The sequence below is a fragment of the Scomber japonicus genome, chromosome 9, assembly GCF_027409825.1.
Source record: "Scomber japonicus isolate fScoJap1 chromosome 9, fScoJap1.pri, whole genome shotgun sequence".
NCBI classification, from domain to species: domain Eukaryota; kingdom Metazoa; phylum Chordata; class Actinopteri; order Scombriformes; family Scombridae; genus Scomber; species Scomber japonicus.
Window position 1 is genome coordinate 13,897,647 of NC_070586.1, and position 21,962 is coordinate 13,919,608.

Here is a 21,962-nt window from a genome sequence, read left to right on the forward strand (position 1 = left end):
TATTACAACAGTGTGTTCTTGAGTTTTAAAAATACTTAAGTCAATTTCATAACAACCATTGAATCACATATTATAAGTGCATTTAGGTAACTTTTTCTTAGCTGCCCCTCAGCGACAGAATGCATTCAGGTACAGACATTGTAGATATTCCCATATTCCCAGATATTTTTTACATAAAGACTGGAGGCAGAGGTGTCTTTGTGGTTTTGTTTTTCATGTTTTAGTTGGTTAGTGGTCTGGTAACTAAATATTTGAGTGCATTTTGATATCTGATGTGCAGTGTATTTTATTGCTATTACTTATTTTTTTAAACATTCACTATTTGTAAAAGAAACAACAACAAAAACTGTACAATACTTAATTTATCAGTCTGCAGTAAAGCAAGATGAATGAAAAAAATCAATTCAGATGAAAGGGGGAACTTCTACAATGTCTTGTATCTTGAAATTTCAACTAAAAACTTCCCAACAACACACACACACACACACACATAAAAACCACACACACACATACACACACACACATAAACATATATAGTGCACAGACACAGACAGCTATGAGCAAAAAATGTCCAGGCTACTTGTATCTATTGTGAGCACTTTCAGTAGGAAATTACACTTGTAAAAAAAATTGAAAAGCCTTAACGAGTTCCTAGGAACACACCAATTAGGGAACCCAGGAGGTTCCTTCAAGACCCATTTGTCATAATTCATAACTTCACAAACCTCTATCATATGGAGGTTCTTTAAGGCGTTCCTTAAGTCTATGTTCACATACTGAAGAAGTCTACCATGACCATTTCAGCTCTTCTGGAGTCTAAAAAAATACAGCATTTAGTTTAACACTTGTAGGTGACACTGAGGTGGAAAAAGTCACAAGTAAGTCTAAAATGCTGGTACATTTGTCCCAAGTCAGGAGAGTCAGTTTGGTAATCAATATGTACTTAAACGACACAATCTCCAAAACATACTGACTTGTGTGATTATATTCAGTTTTTGATTTGTTTGTTTGTTTCGTTATCCTAGTGTTTGGTGAGGTTACTGGTCTTCAATTGAATTGAAGGGCTTTTTGGATTTTTGTCGTTAAGTATGAAGTCATTAAATCTGTGATCACATCCTGAGTGGAGTCATGTGACCCATTTCCACACCCCTAGTATTGTCTAACTTGAGCAACATAATTTTTCACTCTAAACATTTTTTTTGACTTTCCCTGGAGTTATAAATCATCATGTGCAACTCTGTGGTTGCGTTTGTCCAGCCAGGCCTTTAGCAGAGGAAAGTTGGTGTCCATCCAGCGGATGTTATCCTCGATGGTCTCGTAGGTCTGCTGGATACACCTCATCTCTGAGCCCGCCTCCTCAGTCAGAGAGCCGAAGAAGCTTTTTATCTGAATATGCAGAGAATGAAAACGTTAATACACAACCATGTTTGACATGAGATCCAACAATGCACATCCATCTTGTTAACAAGCTTCACACTAGAACAGCAAAGGGTTCTTTACACTGTCTGCTATAGATAAAAAATGACAGAAAAGTTGATATAAAACGCAACAATACAGAAAACAGTTTTGCTCCCATAAACCACCAACCCTAATTCTATATAATTTTGCAATCACTACTCAACCTTAAAGTACCAGAATACATAAATTATTACTTTGCATACAGTAAATACTATCTTCTTTCACATTTGAATCATGTCATTAATATTATTTAGCTACATTTGTACATTTGTTTTAGGGTATTTCCCTTTTAAATGTAACAGTTTAGCAGAACACGGAGATGTGGGACAAAGGTCGAAGAATTAATTTCAACCCATTTACACAGAAAGGGTCAAACCTACTGCAGCATCAGAACACCCTGCAGTATCAACTGGCTTGTTGTGGACACGCAGCCTCACTTACCTCATCCAGCATCTCCCTGGTAGAGTACTGATTGGTCACCCCAGTCACCATGTGTGCTATGGAGTGGGAGCCCAGGTCAAACCTGTGGCATTGAAGAAAACAGTTAAATGTAATTCATCACACATCTATTAACACTGTCTTTTACACTCTACAAAGGAATAGACATTATTTTAAGGTTTTTCTGATGTGGGCCATTCACAAATGCCAACATATTTTTTATGTTTATTTATTTTGAAAATCAGTTATGTGTTTTTGTCACTGAAATATTTTTTAGCCTTATGCAAAACTTGAATATATAAATACTTTAAATACTACTACTATGGTAGGCAGCATTTTTTGTATACAAGTCAAGAGCTTGTAAAGTGGGAAGCTGTCATATAACGGTACTTGATGGGACGGTTGTTTTAAATACAACTCCATTTTGTGATTTTGCCTGATAAGACCACCGTAAGTATATTTTTTTACATACAATTCACACATCTTAATAATTAGAGAGAAATGTAAAGGTATGATGAGTTGACTGACTTCTTGATCAGGGTATGCCAGTTGGCCCGCAGGAAGTCCCATCCTAGTTTGTAGCCACGGGGGTTCTTGCTGACTGAGACAACCACACCCGGGAGGTCCTGGGTCTTCATCACCTCACCACTAAGGCTCTGCTCCATCATCCTGTAGAAAGAACAACACGTGTAAGGAAGGACAAGGGAAAAAAAACTGGTACTGCTTCTTGAACTAAGATTTACTTAACATAACAAACACACCATTTCAGTTTGTCTTGCAGTGGGCTGACTGCCATCGCAGTCTTCATGCGGCTCTTTACAGACAGTTGGATTGAAGAGCGGTACTTCTCAAACAGATAGTCCCACCCCTCTGGTGTTCGAGCTCCAACAACAAACACAGCCATGGTGATGTCAACAGGGAGGCTGAAATACACGGAAGAATTTTTAAATGCCCACATATTTCAGGTTATTTTTAAAAAAAGTGTTCATCATAGTCATCATAATGTAACAATCAATCTAAAAATCTAGTTGTGTAGAAAAACTATGAAATGCAGACTGATGAGAAACAGGACCCTGACCCCTGACCTCATTTTGCCATCGGAGTCCCTCCACTGGTTAAAGAGGTGGGTGGCTTTTGTCACACAGGGAGCGTAATTCCTGACGCAGGCGAACAACAGCAGATAGCTTCTCAGCACTCGCTCAGACACTGAACCAGAGTCTTTCCACTCCTGCTGGTCGATCAACCCCCGGAACAGATCTACAATGTAACTCTGTGAAACACAAGCAGACAATGTAGAAATCAGTGCTGAAGTGGATTGTTCATAAATAAAATAACACCACAGACAGAAAATTTCTCATTTCTCAAATTTCTGTTCTACTTAGTTTGAGCAGCTAGAAATGACAAATAGTACTTAACATGTATGTAGAGCTGTTCAGTCTATGTAGAGAAGCATGACTGAGTGTGCATACTCTCGTTTTGTCACAAAAAAGCTTTGGCTTAAGTGTCTTTCTCAAGAGCTTAAAGAGAGCACTTCTTTCTAATTTTGAATGCCTTGATATTTCGGAGCTCTCTCACCAAGAGCCTTACTTCTCTGAACATCACACTTTCAAAACCCTGTTTACAAGTATAGTTTGCTGAAACAATTTCCTGCTCCTCCATCAAGTTAAACTACTTTTAATGTTGAAGGGGATATAACATGCTTTTTGGGATTTTCTGTATATAAACAGTGTCGCAGTTCCAAAACTTAAAACTATATAAATAACTGAAAATCAAAAGCCAAGGGTTCAGTTCCTTAGTCACTGCTGCTACGGTAGTTGCCAAGATTGGTCCAGGGTTTGTTCACGTTGTCCACTCATGCTTCTGATGAGATTTCGGCTCAAAGTTGTACAGATGTATTTGATAAGCTGACACTTGGAGTAAAGAAGGAAAATAAAAATTGAAATCCTACTACTTTTTTTTGTTTACATATCCTCCAAAGCCAGCTTAAGTCTGCTGAGGGGCTAACCAATCACAACAGAGTGGACTCGACAGGAGGGGGGGCTTAAAGAGACAGGAGACTGAACTGAGGGCTTGCCGAACAGGCCAGTATAACATAATATAGATTAAATGTATTCTATAGACATAAATGGAATATATATGAATTCTGTCTTCTCTAACCTTCATCTGGTTCTCCACAACAACCAGATCTCTTTTCTCCATCAGTTTGTAGAGAGGTACCAGCTCTCCGAAGCCCTGAGTCACAGGCATGATTGCAGTCTCTTTGGAGAGGTACTGAGACAGCTCCAAAGCCGTGTCCAGCCTGACCTTCCCGACACTGCAACACACACGACAGCCTTGAAATTAACAATATGCTAAAGTTTTGTCCATTTTCACAGGATATTTTGTTTTTTGACAAGCTAAGAAAATCTTAGCCCTAACCTTAAATAATACCTATGAAACGAGAAGGACTGCAGACAAACTCCCTTTCTAACACAGAGTAGGTATTTGCAAAATGTTTAAAATTTCACTGAGCTGGAGTGACTGTATCACTAAAACTACTCATTGCATGACAGAAAAATTATAAAAAACATATGATCTGCAAATGTTTCCAGACCTGACCAGCTGGAATACATTGTGGATGAGGCTGGCACGGTCATTGCTGCTGAGGGCTGTGTGGTTGTGTTTCAGCAGCTTGATAATAGAATTCCAGCCCTCGCCTTTGTAGTGAACCATGTAGTAGCCACTCATGTCCACATTGAACTTCACCCAGTCCACCTCCTCTGGTAGGTACAGGATGTCTGCAGGGAGGAGGCGTAAACACAAACTTTGGACTGGAAAAGACTTTATCTTGTATGTACAGTATGAGGGTAAAGGATGAAAATAGCAAACTAAAATCCAGCCTGATTACACTGAGCAACACACTCACCTGACTTTGTCTTAAGCAGGAAACGATGGATTGTGTTGGAGGCACTGGTCATGTAGGTTAGTGGGATCTGCCACAGGAATCTATCAATGCATAATGATTATTAAAATGACATTTAATAAAATAAAATAAAAACATAAAATTATAAGATATTCTATATATAATATCCTAATTTAAAAAAAATCATGCTGTGACCACATATGGAGCTGCTGAGGGTGTCACACTTCACACTGCTTGCTTGAACTACACTTTGTCGCCATCAGGTGGCACTATCAAGAATAACAGCAATAGATGCTACTAATTTGAATTTGAAATTATAAAGTATATACAGCTGTAATCACATAAACACATTCTAAAACACAGAACATTATATAGATATATAGACACAAAAGCAGGACAAGGGATCCTTTTGGAATAACAAATCCACCATAACAATTTCAATCTGACTTTTTACCCTTCAGTGAGCGAGGGATCATCTGTCTTCAGGTAACGCTCCTGACTGAGCCTAACCTCGCGACCTCTGACCTCCACAGTGACCAGCGGGAAGCCCTCCTGCAGTGTCCACGTGTCCATAATGGCCCGGACATCCAGCTCATCACCAGAGTACCATTTCTGCACATATGCACAGACATTAAGATACATTAGTCAGTTTTAGATATATTACATCTGTCACTGTTACATGAATTACAGTTTATACATGATGATTTTTTTGGTTGAACTTATTCTTAAAACTTACAGAGGCTTCAGAGTGAACGTTGCGGTTGGAGCAGAATTCTTTGTGTTTCATTCCGCCTTCTTTCAAATCATCTGAATTGCAAATCTGTTGGGGAAATAAGTTTAACAGAAATTCATAAGAGTACTAATATTGATGTTTACAGGAACACTCAACACTCAACACACCAATTGCCAAATTATGTTTTTACAATAGAGAAGGGAATTACTTCGGTCAAGTGTGACTCTCAATTACAATATGACAAGCAGAAAAACAGGTAACAAGACTAGTTTTAGATTTTATAATAGGTAATTAGATTATTATTATTATTATTATTAACCACTGAGTTAACTGGAAATGCAAGGCGAGGTATCACCCAATTAATGTGCACTTTCTGAAAACGAATTTGGCCATCACATCATGCAGAGGGATCCCGGCCAAAAGCATTCGTTGCATGAAGTTTCTACTTATTCATTTTGGTTTTCAAACACCAATTTCTGCCACCTTACTACAGTTACACTGATTAGTGTTCAGATTTAATTATCACAACAGTCAACAAAATAAGCAGAGTTTTTAGTGTGACACAAAACAATTATTGTTCCACATTAATATAAAAAGAAACATTGGTGATGTATTCCTCATCCACTTACTCACACGAACACATACTAACACACTAACACACACACACACACACACACCACTTACATCAGTCAGGCTCTCCCACAGGTGGCTGTTGACAGTGTTTTGGTAGCTGAAACGCTTGAGGTATCGGATAATGCCAATCTCAAAGACCTCAGGTGTCAGGAAATCTCGTAGCATATTCAGGATACATGCCCCCTAAAAAAATTAAACAGACATGCTGAAAAGGAACACATCCATGTTGTGTGATTGCTTCTATGAGTCCCCTTAATGGATTTCTAATGTTTTGTCTTGAGTTTAGCTTTGGGAGTAACTATTTATGGAATTTACAAATAGTGAATTCCCAGACACAGAATGAGACAAAAAGAGATAGACCTTGTCATACGACACATCGTCAAACATCTCCTGGATCTGTGTGGGGTTTTCCACAGGGGTGGAGACTGGGTGGGAAGAGCTGAGACCGTCTACCTCCATGGCCTCAAAACACTTTCCCAAAAAGAAGTCATCCTGGGATAAAGGGAGAGAAATGGAGAAAATGTAAGAGTGTGTATGTTTTGAGTAAGTGAGTTTGAGTTAGTTTCCTGTACTCTGCTCTCACCACATGCAGCTCAGGATAGGTGATGTCGAGAGAAATAAACTCCATGAATTTGGCAAAACCCTCGTTAAGCCACAAGTCATTCCACCACTCCATCGTCACCAAGTTCCCAAACCACTGGAACGAAAGGAAAACATATACTGCTTCATGTGCAAAGACAGGATATAATGATGTAATTCTTCAACATACTTTCCTAATACCAGCAACTTATTGTGAAACCATATTACAATTTTTATCCTACATTTTCTTGCTATCGTTGGTGGACAAAATTGATGCAGGCAGTTACCTGGTGTGCAAGCTCATGGGCGATAACTTTGGTGATACCCAGCTTGTCTGAAGCGGAGGACTTTTCAGGGTCGAAGAGTAGGCCCGCCTCTCTGTAGGTGGTCAGCCCCCAGTTCTCCATCGCACCTGATTGGAAGTCAGGGATAGCAGCCAGGTCTGCAGGGAACAACAGCAAAAATGTAAATATGTTAGATGCTGGTCTACAAAAATGTTTTTATACACATTATCTTCATCGTGCAGAATATCATTGTTACTTTACTGGCCATTTTAAAAACTGCAGCTTCCCTTTGAGTTGAATCCCCTCTTGCATCCCTCCTCTATGGTCCCTTTTTTTTTTTAAATAAATTCACTTTCCTACAGCTTGTCTGTTCAAATTAAAATTTTCATTCCCATGCTGTTTAGTTAAACCATCTTACCATGGAGTAACTTTTGATAAGAAGTTACTCTGGATGTCTAAATAACGGTCACACATGAAATGTGTTCATTTGCCATGCAAATCACAAAGTTTCCACTGACAACTGAGAGACCACATGCTGTTTGAAATGGTTAACAGAGATACAGGTGTAGCCATGAATGCTGAGTCTATCCTGTGCCATTTCTGTAGCCAATGAATGGTGTAAATAAGAACGTGGATCGAGTAGTAATAGCATAAATACATACTGCAGCTATGGTACTGTAATATCTTAATAACATGTACTTTTACTAACCTTGTTTGGGTAGTGGGTAAGGAATATCAAAGTAGTCATCGTAGAAGTCCAACAGCTTGACTGCAGCATCCAGCGCATAAGCTGTCTGGTCAATCTTCTCAGGCACAGCATAGATTGAAATCTGATAAAGAACACACTCTTCAGCATTAATATGGCACAACAGTAATATTTATTACTGTATCAGCTGTTACGCAATCATTTCAAATGTATACCATACCAAAAGTCTCTCCAAAATACTGTGCATACATTTTTTTTTGAAACTACAGCAACTACTACAACAGCCAGTCTATCTTCTTTACCTTGACACCATGCTGAGTAGTTCTGCTCACAGACATGAAGTCAGACACAATGTAGGCCACCAAGTAGGTGCTCATCTTTACAGTGGTGTCGAAGTGATCCTCAAGCAAATTGCCCGGCAACTCCACAGTTTTTACCTTAGAAACAAAGAAGTGTAGTGATGAAAATGGAGGAGTGAAACAAAAGACAAAAGAAAGAAAAGGTCAATGGGTCAAGTACAGATGGAAATTTTAAAATGTTATGTAGATCAGATTAAAATGAAAATACTTATAATAACACCAATAAAATGTCAAGTGAAATACTGCCAATAAAGACCTCATAAACTTATCCTGCAACGAACATGCATGAGGATCTATTAAATGTCATAGTATAATTAAACTACTAATTATTAGTAATAATTCCTCTTGGAGATCTGTATAAACAAAGTTATTGCACTGTTTGTGTGTACCTTGGGCATGTTGGATATGGCTATGTGGCGTGGCTCTCTTATAATACGGATGGTGTAGCTAGCCTTGAAGGCGGGCTCGTCAAAACAGGGGAAGGCTCCTCGGGCAAAGGTCGCTTCAAACTGTGTAGATGCCAGAACCCTAAAAACATATTAAAGTGAGATTATTTGTAACTTGCTGTAAGAAAAAAAACTGTGCTAGAGCTGCAATATCAATCATTTTCAACATCACTTTAACATCGCAAAACTTGTTATACTGTGGTTTAGTTAACATAAAAATGAGACATTTGTCAAGATTATTAATAGCCTCAGTCTCTTTGTAATGGTCCTGATGGTGTTTCAAGGTTGCTAATTATGTCCTCTTCCACTCATTGGTAGTTTTGCATGCTTATGTTTTTTCTATTGTTCCTTCTGTCATCTTAGCTATTACTGTATCCTGTAATATTTAGCTAAATTAATCCACTCAGATAAGGTGTTAATATACATAATCTACACTCATGTCTCAATAGTAATGTGATGATGATTAAATGATGACAAGAAAATTATGAAAATAAGTCATTCATGGTTTTACCGGACTTCTCCACTGCTGGTGCGGTAGCTGCTCTTGTAGAAACCATGGAAGCTGTCGGACAAGTTGGCAGCAAACCCCAGCTGAACTTCATACTTCCTACCTTTGGTCAGCACCTTGTCTGACACCAAGGCAAGCTGGTGGGAACGAGGATACTCCAAAACCTGCAGAGGCCTCACACCTTCAGGTGCCAGGAGCAGCACGTTGGATATCTGCATCTGCTTGGCATGGAGAATGACAGTGTTGGTGTCCTCCTTCACATCCAGCTGGATACGAACAACGCCAGTGAAGTCCAGGGTGGTGAGGTTAGGGTGAAGGCTCAGGTCATAGTGAAGGGGAAAGACGGTTTTGGGAAGCCTCATGCGGTCCCAGGGAAATGGCTGGCCATTGGTGGCTACAGGGGTCTCCTTGGCTTTGCTTTTATCTGGTAGCTGCGCTCCTGATGAAGGATACAAGGAGGCAAGCAGCAGTAGGAGAAGAGCTGCTAACATGGTGGTAAGCAGGAAATCCTCTCACCTGCTGGAGTGAAATAATACAGAAAGAAATACACATGCAGGGTTACATTCAGAAATACTAGTAGCTGTATCATATACTTTCTAATCACATTAAATTAAAATAATAAGGTAAGTTACTACCAGAAGTATTCAAAGTACTGATCATTCTTGGATAAAAAGGACCTTGCTTTATTATACAGTTAAGGTTGCAAACGTGCTACATGATCATTCAAAGATTAGTAATAGTTAATCAAACTAATCAATAGTTAATCAAACTACTAACACACAATATGTATTTGAACCGGACAATGACAACGCGAAAACAAGACAGGTGATATGCAAATGCAGTAGCCTACTTTCGATTTCACACGCGTTTCCTCTAATTCATCCACTAATTCATGTTTGCATATCCTGTAGATACAAAATGTGTATTTCACAAAAAACTGAAATGTTATGATATGTTCCCTGTTATTTCCCCAGTCTTAATATTAGTCCACAATAGCTCACAATACATCAACTTACTGTGTCGACTTGTGCACGAAGCTTCAACAAGACCGAAAGTGAAACAGTTACGGAGGAATTGCATGCTGGGAGAATTCAGAATATCTTAAGGTCACATGCATCACTTATATCCATAACTATACAGCTGTGTACACTGAGTTTTGATCTCAGGACGTCTTGTCATTTCTGCTGCTAATACACACAATCCAGAAAACATGAGTTGTAAAGAAAACCCGGTGTGTATAAGTATAAAACAATTCACGACCAGCACATTTTTTGTAAACTCATAATGATTACAGGTATAAAAAGCAATAGCTTCATAGGTATCAATTGTATCAGAATTACTGCAGAAGGAACCCATTGATTTAGGGAAACATGCAACAACAGGAAGTTCCGTGTTGAAATTATCTGCAATGATAATACTTCACCACTAGAGTGCGCCATAGCTTTGATTATCGGTGCTCTCTGTATTTTTCTGGTTGACCAGTTTACTATCATTTCCTGACTGATGATAATCCAGATTCTAACAATCCCACAGTTTTAAACAAATGTAAATAACAGAAGTAAAGTAGTTACATTTTTGTAATTGTTAACTTAGTTTAGTCAACTTAGTTTTAATAGTGTTGTTTTAGTTTGCAGCACTTTGATAGCATTTATTATATGTAGTAGGTAGGTTGTTAATTTGTTTTTTTGTCCCCCCCTTTAGGTACTGCAGTTCCTGGTGGAGTAGGTGGTGTCCTGGGAGCTCACTCACCTTTGATAGTTTGTAAGGGCACATTATTTAGTTGGTGTTTTTTGTTTTGTGTTCACAGATACTGCCTTCACACTATGGTTGGTGGCCGCAGTATGACTGTCACCTTCCTTTCCAGCAGGTACTGTTTAACTACAGCAGACAGTCATTGACAGTCGTTATCAGAAACACATCAGAAGATCAAGCCAAGCAAATTTGGCAGAAAAAAATAATTGCTATCAATTTCATTCTGTAGTCTTCAAACAACAGGGCATAAAGATGGTAACTATGCCAAGGATTTGGAGGTGTATAACCTATTACCTGCCCCTCAGTCCCACAGAAATATGAAAAGTCTTTCAGAAATATCTCTTAAAGTGACAGAGGAAGGACACCTCTAACTACCAAGCAAGAAATTACAATTATTTGTTTTCCCAACTCCACAAAGCTTATTTATGGAATAGTAAAAATAAATAAATAAATAAAAACCCCTGAACCATTCAAGTTAAGACATTTTGAACATTTTGACACTGGTGGTGGAAGAATATTCATATTCTTAGCACCAAATTCCTGCCTGAAAAATCCTATTTAAGTAAAAGTATCAGCATTAAAATGCATTTATATATATTTAGCTAGTTTAGTCCATTGGGTCCCACTCCCTGAAGGATTGTGAGATGATTAATGGGAGAGGAATTAAGAAAAAACAAAACTCTGAAACATAAATCAATTTTTTTTCTCTAATCTTTGATTTTTGGTCAAATATATTGTATCATTTGACCATGTATTAAAATTAAATCATTTGACAAGTTTAGAGGAAAAAATCACTACTTGGTGGAAATTGTCTGTAAAAGGTCAAAAGTCAGAAAGGTTGGAGACCACTGGTTTATGTTTATGTGTTGAATTTCTAAAGCTTGTTATATTATCCATTGTATCAAATCTTCATCTGAAAAATATCTAAAGCTGTCAACTAAATAGTGTGTAGTCGAATAGAAAGTAAAATATTTCCCTCTGAGTGGAAGTAAATGTACTAAGTTACTTTCCAGCCCCAATCGACACTAATCTAAAAAGTTCTTCACAATTTTTCCACATAGTAATTTGAATAGGAGCCCTCTCCCAAACTCTCCCAAACTGAATTGTATTAATGTAATAAGGAACAGAATAAAGGATTGTATACAAAAGAATGTTTTCCAACTGCCATACTGTCATGCCAAACTCTCAGCTTGAGCTTCTGTAATTCAGCTGCCCAAAGTACTATGCACAGATGAAAAGACATCTGAAATAGGTGAAAAACTTGCCTCTTAGTTACAATATGAATCAATTAAATCTATTTCAATAACCATTGATAAAACAAGTCTAATCTTCTGTCACTTGATGAGGGTTGCTCTTACATCGAGAGCTGCCTTGTCAGAAAACTCTCTCCAAATGATACGCTCACTTCAAAGGCTTGTGAGTATTTACATTTTCACACAGAGTAAACAAGCCTCTTTACAACAACCAAGCCTTGACACAATCTAAAACTCAAATATCTACAGCATATATATTTTAAAAAGTGATGCAATGAATTTGAACTGATTTACACCACCATAAACATATGCACACAAACTTACACAAAGGGGTAAAGTTCATCCCATTTGCAAACATTAATGAGTAAACTTTACGATGAGCATGTCACTTTTTCTCTGAGGGTTACTGGGTTGGACATAACATTTGGGATAATTAAACCAGATGCAAGGATTTCCTCCAGCATAAGTGTGGATTCATAAGCAACCTTCAATCCGTTTTCTTCATCCCAGACAGGAAAATGATAATTAAGGTGCTGATTGGAGTTCTGTGTGGTGCTGCTGTACTCACCGTAGGTATCCTAATCGGTCACTATGGGATCAGCAAGAGCAGCGGCTCAGCACCATCCTGGGTAAAAGATGTGGTGAAGGATGTGGACGAGACCCTCATTGAGAGGTTCCTGTCTGAGGTGAATAACATCGAGATTCAGGAGAACCTCAGGTGAGTTGATGTATGATAAGATAAGAAGTTTGTTGGTCAGTAAATCGTTATATTTAATTTGTTTATTTAGTGAAAGGGTAGAAAGGAAATACAGTCTGTGTGTGAGAGAAACAGTGTTTCATAATAAGTGGTTCATAAAAACCTATTTAAGCATTCAAGCAAATTTGGTATTTTTCTTCCTTCATCTGCACTTTTATGAAGTCCAAACAGAGTCATCTAGCCTAATAATAACTAAATATAAATAATGAGTTCTTCCCCTGATACTATAACTGGAGTTTTCTGGGGGTGGGGGTGTGGGGGTGGGGGTTGTGGAATACAAATCCTTTGTGGTTTTTCAGTCATATACTTTTCCATTCAAGTGACTTTTTGACTCCACTTTATCACACACATTTTTGGGTCAAATCTCTGTTTTTTATCTTAAACAGGGAGTTGACCAAAGTGCCCCATATGGCCACCACAGCTGGAGATGAGCAGACAGTGCAGCTTATGCTTAAGAGATGGCAGGACCCTGACTCTGGTCTGGACCAGGCCTGGAGAGAGGAGTACATGGTCTACCTGTCCTTCCCTGACCCAAACAACCCCAACAAGGTCACTGTAGGTGAGTCCACAGGAAAGGATGGTCACATTATTCTCTTCCAGTCGTTTATTACTGTAAATTTGAATATGAAAATCATTTAATTTAACCACAATTCAAGAAAGCTCATGGTTCAAGGGCAATTAGCAAGTGGCAGGTCTTTTTTTAAAAAATAAAATAAATCTAGATTTAAATGATCTGTAACATCTGTAGGATTGTTCTAGGAAAAACAAAAGTTCCCAGTTTCCCAAGCCACTCATAAATTATCAAAACCAAATCTTAGTTTTTGTGTTGTCTAACAGTGAAAAAGATTGACTTACTTAGTAGCAGACAAGTTACTATGAGTTACTATGAGTTGTTTATTTCAGTGAGTCCATCCAATGCCGTCCTGCACACTGTCAGAGAAAAAGAGAAGCCTTATACTGACGACCAAAAAGATCCTGAGGTGGTCCAGCCATACGCTGCATACTCCCCTGCTGGACACCCAAAGGTAAGAAGCGACATCACTGTATATCTGAAATTAACCAGGCTCTGGTTTGCACCAAGTGGACCTGAGACCTGGCCTCCTGTGGAAGACTGAAGAGGAAAAACACTTAAGAAGCATAAAAATAATTATTACTTCTAATGAAAGGGCACATGTGACTCTTAAGATTATTTGATTGTAATGGTGATTGGTGATGAAGAATGAAAGATAATTCAAATATACTTCTGACACCAGGACCAGGACATTCTGGGTTTAAAGAAACTAATGTTTTAAAAAGTGGTTTAGTAGTGATAAACCAAAGGTAGGTATGAAGCTGAGAGAGGGTTTGTCTATGCTGTATGTGTCTACAGTATATGACAATCTAAAAATGAGTGTGTTCATGCCTAGCTCTCCAGCATTTCTATTTCTGTATTGCCTGCTTAGACCTGTTTTTTTTTACTTTGGATTATTGCCTGGCCCTTATGGATATGTCTGTCTGTAGGACTGGTTTTCTGGTTTTGACCCTGCCTGTATCACTAAATAAATTGAGCTGAGTCGTGCAATTGAGTCCTACCATTACCGCCCGTTACAGAAGCAAATGTTAAAAAAACAGACAAAAAGTATAAGAGAACAATGTAAAAATCATTTTTTCTGTTTCTCTCTTAATTCAAAGCCAAATGTGACTGGTGGTTGACTGGTGTTTTTACCATTCTTAACTGACATGGAGACCTACAGGCCAAGTTTGTTGTATCAAGGACAGATAACATTACCATTTATGATGTAGACACACGTGAACAAACCAGCAAGAGCTTATCTTTTAAATAAGTCTGATTGATCTGTTATATTACTGCCTGTGACCATCAATTTCAGGGGCCATAACAAGGATTTTAATTAAAGAAGAGTCTGTGATAAGGAATTACAGTTCTTTTATCATATTTATGATATGATAAGATGAACTTTCATGTTGCAATGGAAATTTGTCTTGGGAAAAGTGTTAAACAGAGCTGCAGTCAAGCAATACATGACAAAATACATAATCAAAATAATACACAACAGACAAGACAATGTAGGGGTGCACTAATGCAAAAAGTGCTGCATACAACTACAAACTCAAAATACATGGCAATACCAATACCAGCTATACCCAAAGTGATTCAAGCCTGCAGGTTGCAGTAGAGCACTCAGACACCGAGTTAAGTCTATCTAGCTAGAAGAAGATAGAAGATATTGCACATAACCCATGATAAAATAAGTGAAACATAGTTTACAATGTAAGATAATAAATACAATCTGTCATAAAATCATAAAACATAATGCCTGAAATCATAGCAAATCACAATAATGCAGTAAAATGATTTGTCAGGGTGTGATGAGATGATTTTGTGAGGATTGTTATCATCTTCTGACATACTCGATTCAGAAATGTGGGGTGTAAATAGATCAGCGATTGCATCAGTGAGTTCTTACCACTGTTGGCTTAGTTTTGATTTTTCCAATATTTTCTAGGGGAAACTCGTATACGCCAACCAGGGGAAACCAACTGACTACGAGGAGCTGAACAAGACGGTGGACCTCAGAGGAACCATTGCTATCACTAGATATGGTGGAGCTGGAAGAGCTGCTAAGGTGAGTGGCACATTGCTTTAAGTTGTGGGTGACTTTCATATTGTTATCATGTTTATATTTGGTTCGGGCTTTATAAATTGAGCAGAAGCTATTTGTTCAATAGACGCAAAGAAACTTAAAATGATTCACCAGAAAGTGCCAGTTACATGTTAGCTTTTTGGAAAGTATAATAAATATAGTCAAGTTTTATCCTCATCATCATTATTTTAAACTTGACTTGCTGGGACAGATTTGTCTTTGCAGCACTGTCACTGTGAGTTCTGTTTTTGTGGCAGTGAAACAGAAAACAACATTTAGAGTTTAACTCATCATATAACTGGGCCAATGTGCTAAAAGTCTGTAAAAATATGCAGAAAATCTACAAAGTGCATTTGTTATCTCAGCTGCAACTACAAGATTTTTGGTATGGAAAGCTACCCACGATTCCCAGCAAACAAGTACATGAAACAGACATAGATACTCTTTATCAAAACCATAAAATCATAAAAATAAGATGTCATCATGGTTCCTCTATTGAAAAAGAGGTTGACAAATGTTAAAAGTGGTTACTTTTTCATGTATAAATGAGAAACTGACTTAGTGTTTATAGAGAGCATAAAGTGCACCATAAATCTGCACCATATAAGTGCAACATCCTTGAATGACTTCCTGTCAGTAACAGGTTTGTTTGTTTTTTCAAGAAGTTATATTGACAGTCATCACTTTTTTTTTACTAAAAAAAACTGTGCCCAAAACAAATGTACAAAAATGGTAATCACAAAAATTTAGCATTATCACTGTGTTTAATGGCCATTTAGTAAAATAGTGGTTCTGACTGAGGTTATTGTTGAAAAGATGAAATATCAACTATATTAAAACTTATTAACTGAGGCTGCATGTGTGTCTCCTCCAGGCCATCAATGCAGCCCCCTATGGTGTCATTGGTGTACTTGTCTACACGGACCCTTTGGATATCAATGACGGTCTCATGTCTGACACCAATGAAACATATCCTCACTCCTGGTACATGCCGCCTTCTGGTGTAGAAAGAGGTTCCTTTAACACGCACTATGGAGACCTGCTCACACCCTATCTAGCTGCTAAAGGTAACCAAACACCTGGACAGAAACAGCAATGACTGAAGAGATGTTTCTCTTTTATTGTATGTTTTTTCAACTACTGCTGAACTTTGGCTCCAATATTATGTGACAGGGGATTTTTTACAACAGTTGCAAACATTCACATAAAGATAAAAATCTGATGAAATGATTTTAAACTCTCACCAGGAGATGAGTCTATGACTCATTGTCATGAATTGTTTTGCAGAGGAAACCTACAGAATTCCTCCCGAGAACATTACAGGAAACCCTCCCATCCCAATTCAACCGATTGGATTTGAGGATGCCTACACATTAATATGGTTTGTGATAAGTCAAATCTGCATATGTAATTGATATGCAATGTTTGGTTAATAACACATTTTTACTTACATCCATTGGTTATTTCAGTGCACTGGGTGGAGTGGAAGCTCCAGCTGCATGGCGGGGAGGATTCAACTGCAGCTACAACTATGGTGGTCCAGGGTTTAAAACTACATCTGCCTTCAACAACAGGTTGGATAATTAAGGCATTAGCTGCATTGAAATCTGCACTATCTGTTATTTCACACAAGTTACGAAGAAATAAGATGAAGAAAGAATAAATATTTGTCCATGTCACCATGTAACAGCCTCATTGAAAACATCTACAGTGATTTTTTGTTTTGCTGCAACCCTGAATCCACTTCAAATTGTCTTCAACATCCCTAGAGAAAAACACTTCAGTAACTTTCTGATCAGATGCAATTTTACCTTGTCTTTATTTAATAATTCTTTAAAATTATAAAATAAACTACCGTTAGTTAGGCTGAGATCCCTCCTTGTTCTGGCAATTTAGCCTGAGTATCAGACTATTATTATTGGACTTAAGTGTAACTGAAATATGCTAGCAAAATGCTTAAAACAGCACGTAAGTATAAATGCAAACAACCTTACAAAAAAAAACACCAGTGAATTTACCAAATTTCAATACAAATTTCAATACATTCTGTTGAAGATGAGGCAAAAGTGGTGCAGTGGGATATCTATCAGTTTTTTGTTCATGTTTCTTCATACTTTTGAGTTTGAACCTCTTTTCTAGTGATGTGAAACTAGACATCTACAACTATGAAGAGATAAAGAATTCCTCCAATGTGATGGGAATTATCAGGGGGAGTGTCGAGCCAGGTGAGACTGTTGACCACGTCCATATCCATCAGAAGTCATTTAGCCTCAGTTTGTGATCACTCTAAGTGTGATATGTGTTGATGCATATGTGTATGTTTATGTCCACAGACAGGTATGTGATTTATGGGAACCATAGGGACAGTTGGGTCCATGGTGCCATTGACCCAAGCAGTGGGACATCAGTCATGCTGGAACTGACAAGGGTACTGGGCCGGATGGTCAAGCAGGGTGAGGAAATTTCATGGTTGACTGACCTACTGACTAACTGATGGAAATTATGGATGAAACGTGAATCTCTTTGCCTTTTTATGGCAGGAAAATGGAGGCCTCGCAGATCTATTATCTTTGGAAGCTGGGGAGCAGAGGAGTTCGGCCTTATTGGGTCTGCTGAATACACTGAGGTGATTTTCAATCCGCAAGTGATACACAACAGCAGGCAAAATCTAAATGTAATTGGAAATTGTATGCTGTCTTGTCTTCCCTTCAGCAATACTACAGCAAGCTCAGTGAACGCACTGTTGCTTACATCAATGTGGATATAGCTGTTTTTGGTAAGAATTTCTACATACACCATTTAAATGTAAACAGGCCAAAGCATGTAGAAACATACCATCTTAGACTCTGGGTTCAGCTTGAGATGTGCATCCATTAGTGGCACAAATTGTCACAAACTTCCTAAGCAGTAGCATTGGGAAATACATTTGGACCTTTCCAGTTTTCCAGAGGTTTGAAATAATGATCTAACTTGCCAACTAACTTATTGGCATAGATTATTTGTTCTGTGTTACAACATTTGTTACAACATTGGCTGCCAATGTAAGTTGTGTTTACTGACTACAAGTTTGGTTTTCCTTAGCCAACGCCACTCTCAGGGCTTCAGGTATGCCATCAGTGCAGAATGTCATCTTCAAAGCTGCTAAACAGGTGAGGTCTGAAATTAACTCAGATGTCACGTGAGCTGTTTGCCTGTAGCACTTTAAACTTGATTGAAACTGTCACCCAAATGCCAAGAAACTGTCACATGAAAGTGTGTTTATCTTGCAGGTCAAGGCACCTGGACTGGACTCAACGTCTGTGTATGACAACTGGAAACGATACTCGAACAGAACTAGCCCAGACCATGGACTCATTCCTAAGTAAGCAGTTACACCTTTCTGTGGCAGCAAATGATCCCACATGCTGCACTGCATCCTAGGCACACACATTCTCAAGAACTGAATTACAGAAGGAGGTTGTGCTTCAACAATGATTCTCATTGAATTGCTAAACCCAATATCCAGTAAGCATGTTCCAAAAATGTAAAAAGCTAGCACATATCAGATTTCCTATTCAAGAAGGAGTCTTCTTAAGACCGTCTTCAGACCAAGAACTGACAATATAACTTCTGCATCTCTCAAAGCAAAACTTCTATACTGGTGCATCCATACTTCATGAAACATGTGACTGAATAAATCTATAAATAAAACAATAATACTGCATTATTGAAATATAAGACAGGTTTCAATGCTTTTCATTTCCTTTTGAAAATGTGTCCTTTCCATTGTGAGTAAGCCTTTTCAATCAGTATGTGTTTTTGTTTATTAACTGTGATTTGACCATCCTTGTGTTCACATTTATATATTTGTGCAGCCTCGGGATATTTTGGGTCCATCTTTGCTTGTGCATTAAATATGTGTCATGTATTGATTGTTTTCTGTCTTCCTTTGACAGAATGGGGTACCTAACAGGAGCAGGGAGTGATTATGCTGCCTTTGTCCATTACCTGGGAATCACTTCCATGGACATTGCATACACCTATGACCGGGTATGACAAATGTCCTGATGAATTTACTGTGTGACATGTCTGGAAATCTTTGGAGGAAAGACTCACCGCTAAACATTTTTCTGGCAGTCTTACCTAATTCATATAGACCTGTAGGCTGCACATTTTTCACTGTTCATAGAACTTTTTGATTTTGCCACTTAAATTTTAAACCATTGGAAAGCAGGAGAGAGCACTTGCATAACACTGGCCATGATATTTTTCAAGATACATTCCCCCTCCCTGCCAACTGGGTCTTAAATTTATGGTACTATGTTGCCTTGGTGCAGTCTCATTTTACCTCACCTGAAATAAGCTGTCACAGAAGAAAACTTTTCATGTCAGTGTGTGCACATTCAAAATGATATGTGAACTAAACTCCATATTGTCAATCATGTAAATCCTATCATTGAAGACATTTTTCTTCCTATAGACTAAAACAAGTGCTCGGATTTACCCTGCATACCACACAGCATACGACACCTTTGACTACTCCTCAAAGTTCATTGATCCTGGTGAGCAATGCTTCCTCTCACGTTATCACATATTATATTTTCTTTTACCAAACCTCTTGTATGATTGTATCCAATAGAATCTCCCCTTCATGTATTTTTCCCACCTTCTTGATCCTGCAGATGATGCGTTCTTGAAAGTTACCGCTAGAGACAAATTGGTATATAAAGCTATATATTTCTGTCTTGCTTCCTCAGTAGATTTGTGTATAACGTTTCATTCTACCATGTCTTCTGTCAGGGTTCGTCAGTCACCAGGCCATTGCAAGGACTGCAGGAAACGTCCTGATACGATTGGCTGACAGCCTGGTGTTGCCATTAAACTGCAGTGACTATGCTGAGGGTCTGGAAAGCTACCTCAACACAGCCGTGACCCTATATGAAGATCAGCTAAAAGCTAAGGACATCTCCATGGGTAAGCACAAAACAACTGGAAATGTTTCAGTGATGCAGGAGAATATTAAAATACACAAAACACTCATAGAAATCTAAATGGAGTTCATTTTGGTTTTGTGTTTCAGTGTGTCAAATAGGTAAAATTGTGAATATAATGTCTTTATAGTTTTGACTTGTTGCTTCCATCTCAAAGCAGCTGGAACAAGAATAGCTGATGACTTACTGACTTACTGGATTCATATTTTGGACACGGATTGGCAAAATCCAAAAATGCTTCTTGTAGCAGGAATAACCAGAATTGATAAATACCTGTCTTCAGGCTGTACTTAAGAACAGAACAAGCAACAGATGCAGCATCTGTTTCTTGTACTAGCAGTCACAGAGGATTAGAAAGGAAAATGTGTTTTCTGAGAGGCTGCACAGCAGATGTATGTCTTGTTTCAGAACCATTAAAACGTGCCGTGACCAGCTTTCGCAGTGCAGCTACTCATTTGGATCAAGTAATTCGAAGTTCAGACCTGGCAAATGAAACGTAAGGGCACACACATACAGTATTGTATCATCATCTTCTCCTTCGCTGTCTGCAAAGAAAAATAATGCCACTGACCTCTTTCTGGTAGGCCGCTGAAAGTCCGAAGGATCAATGACCAGCTCATGCTGCTGGACCGAGCTTTCTTAGATCCTCTAGCCTTTCCAGATAAATATGCATTCAGGTAAGAAAATGATGTATCACCCTCATGACAAGATTAACTCTCTTGGGCACTCTGGGGTAAAAAGGAGTGGTGAACCCTGTTGATTCCTTACACTTATTAGTGATTGTAGTTTAAAATTCTAATAGAACCAGATCTCATCCAAATCATTCCTTTCTGCATGGCTGTAGCCATTAACACAAGATGTTATTGTGACTTAGTACATCTCTATTCATTGTTCAGCTGCCAATCATTGTTTGTCTCTCTACATTTCCTTGTGTATCACCCAGGCATGTTATCTGGGCCTCCAGTTCTGCCGGCAAGTCTACCTTTCCAGGTCTGGCTGATGCTTACGCCAATGCTGACTTATCAGGACAGCCCCGCGACTGGGAAAAGGTGCATTACCATCTGTCAGTCCTGAGCCAGGCCATTGAGGGTGCCGCCCACACACTGGTTGACGTCATATAGATGAAGGGGGAAGGAAAGAGGGAAGGAGAGTGGGACTGCAGTCAATCAGGGATTTTACAAAAAAAGAGACAGGATGGAGAAAGGGCAGCTAACAGCAGCACTGATTTCCTGTAGGTTGACATTACATGATGGGATTTGGGAATCATTGAATAAAGCTCATCAACTAACAGTTAGTATGACTCTTTGTGATGTTTTCTGTCTTTGTCATTGGATTGAAAATATTTAAATATTAAGAATCTTTTCATTAAAGCACTCATGATGAACTACCACAACAAATGTCTTTTGTAAATTATTCACCAACTACTATAATTTAATGCAGATATTTTAGTCTCCCCTGTGGCAAACTAAAATGTTTTACATATAGACAATGAAAATTGAGTAGAGCAGGCACATTATAGGCATTGCATTGTTACATTATAGC

At 38.4% G+C, this 21,962-nt stretch overlaps 2 protein-coding genes across 3 annotated transcripts; one reads left to right on the forward strand and one right to left on the reverse strand.

Annotated features, from left to right (window-relative positions):
• Nucleotides 1-510: 510 nt before the first annotated feature.
• erap1b (endoplasmic reticulum aminopeptidase 1b) lies at nt 511-10,900 on the reverse strand. 2 transcript variants are annotated; one of them, XM_053325148.1, is made up of 19 exons: nt 10,796-10,900; nt 9,050-9,565; nt 8,482-8,620; nt 8,036-8,170; nt 7,737-7,857; nt 7,031-7,185; nt 6,748-6,861; nt 6,525-6,656; nt 6,216-6,347; nt 5,535-5,618; nt 5,253-5,410; nt 4,802-4,881; nt 4,490-4,673; nt 4,054-4,210; nt 2,982-3,166; nt 2,658-2,819; nt 2,425-2,565; nt 1,900-1,981; nt 511-1,386 (listed from the first exon to the last, which is right to left on the reverse strand). In XM_053325148.1, exons 2-19 carry the CDS (start codon nt 9,535-9,537, stop codon nt 1,216-1,218), a joined length of 2,820 nt encoding a protein of 939 aa, XP_053181123.1. In that variant the 5' UTR covers nt 9,538-9,565; nt 10,796-10,900; the 3' UTR covers nt 511-1,215. The 2 variants fall into 2 exon arrangements, with proteins under 2 accessions (XP_053181123.1, XP_053181122.1); XM_053325147.1 differs by lacking the exon at nt 10,796-10,900 and adding an exon at nt 10,063-10,173.
• A 1,568-nt stretch (nt 10,901-12,468) lies between these two features.
• naaladl1 (N-acetylated alpha-linked acidic dipeptidase like 1) lies at nt 12,469-21,802 on the forward strand. Its single transcript, XM_053326022.1, has 19 exons — nt 12,469-12,769; nt 13,195-13,367; nt 13,712-13,833; nt 15,313-15,432; nt 16,325-16,517; nt 16,738-16,831; nt 16,920-17,024; nt 17,590-17,675; nt 17,784-17,903; nt 17,991-18,076; nt 18,163-18,226; nt 18,532-18,599; nt 18,720-18,811; nt 19,386-19,479; nt 19,910-19,991; nt 20,230-20,403; nt 20,829-20,916; nt 21,005-21,097; nt 21,364-21,802. Exons 1-19 carry the CDS (start codon nt 12,570-12,572, stop codon nt 21,539-21,541), a joined length of 2,232 nt encoding a protein of 743 aa, XP_053181997.1. The 5' UTR covers nt 12,469-12,569; the 3' UTR covers nt 21,542-21,802.
• The last annotated feature ends 160 nt before the right edge of the window (nt 21,803-21,962 follow it).

Excerpts from the sequence above, each read along its gene's own strand:
- erap1b (XM_053325148.1), bottom strand. The coding sequence starts at position 9,537 with ATGTTAGCAGCTCTTCTCCTACTGCTGCTTGCCTCCTTGTATCCTTCA. Across the intron at positions 6,657-6,747 it reads CCTATCCTGAGCTGCATGTG|GATGACTTCTTTTTGGGAAA; the intron begins GTGAGAGCAGAG and ends CCTTTATCCCAG. Across the intron at positions 3,167-4,053 it reads TTGTGGAGAACCAGATGAAG|AGTTACATTGTAGATCTGTT; the intron begins GTTAGAGAAGAC and ends TGTGTTTCACAG.
- naaladl1 (XM_053326022.1), top strand. The coding sequence starts at position 12,570 with ATGATAATTAAGGTGCTGATTGGAGTTCTGTGTGGTGCTGCTGTACTC. Across the intron at positions 15,433-16,324 it reads GAGCTGGAAGAGCTGCTAAG|GCCATCAATGCAGCCCCCTA; the intron begins GTGAGTGGCACA and ends TGTCTCCTCCAG. Across the intron at positions 16,832-16,919 it reads GATGCCTACACATTAATATG|TGCACTGGGTGGAGTGGAAG; the intron begins GTTTGTGATAAG and ends TGGTTATTTCAG.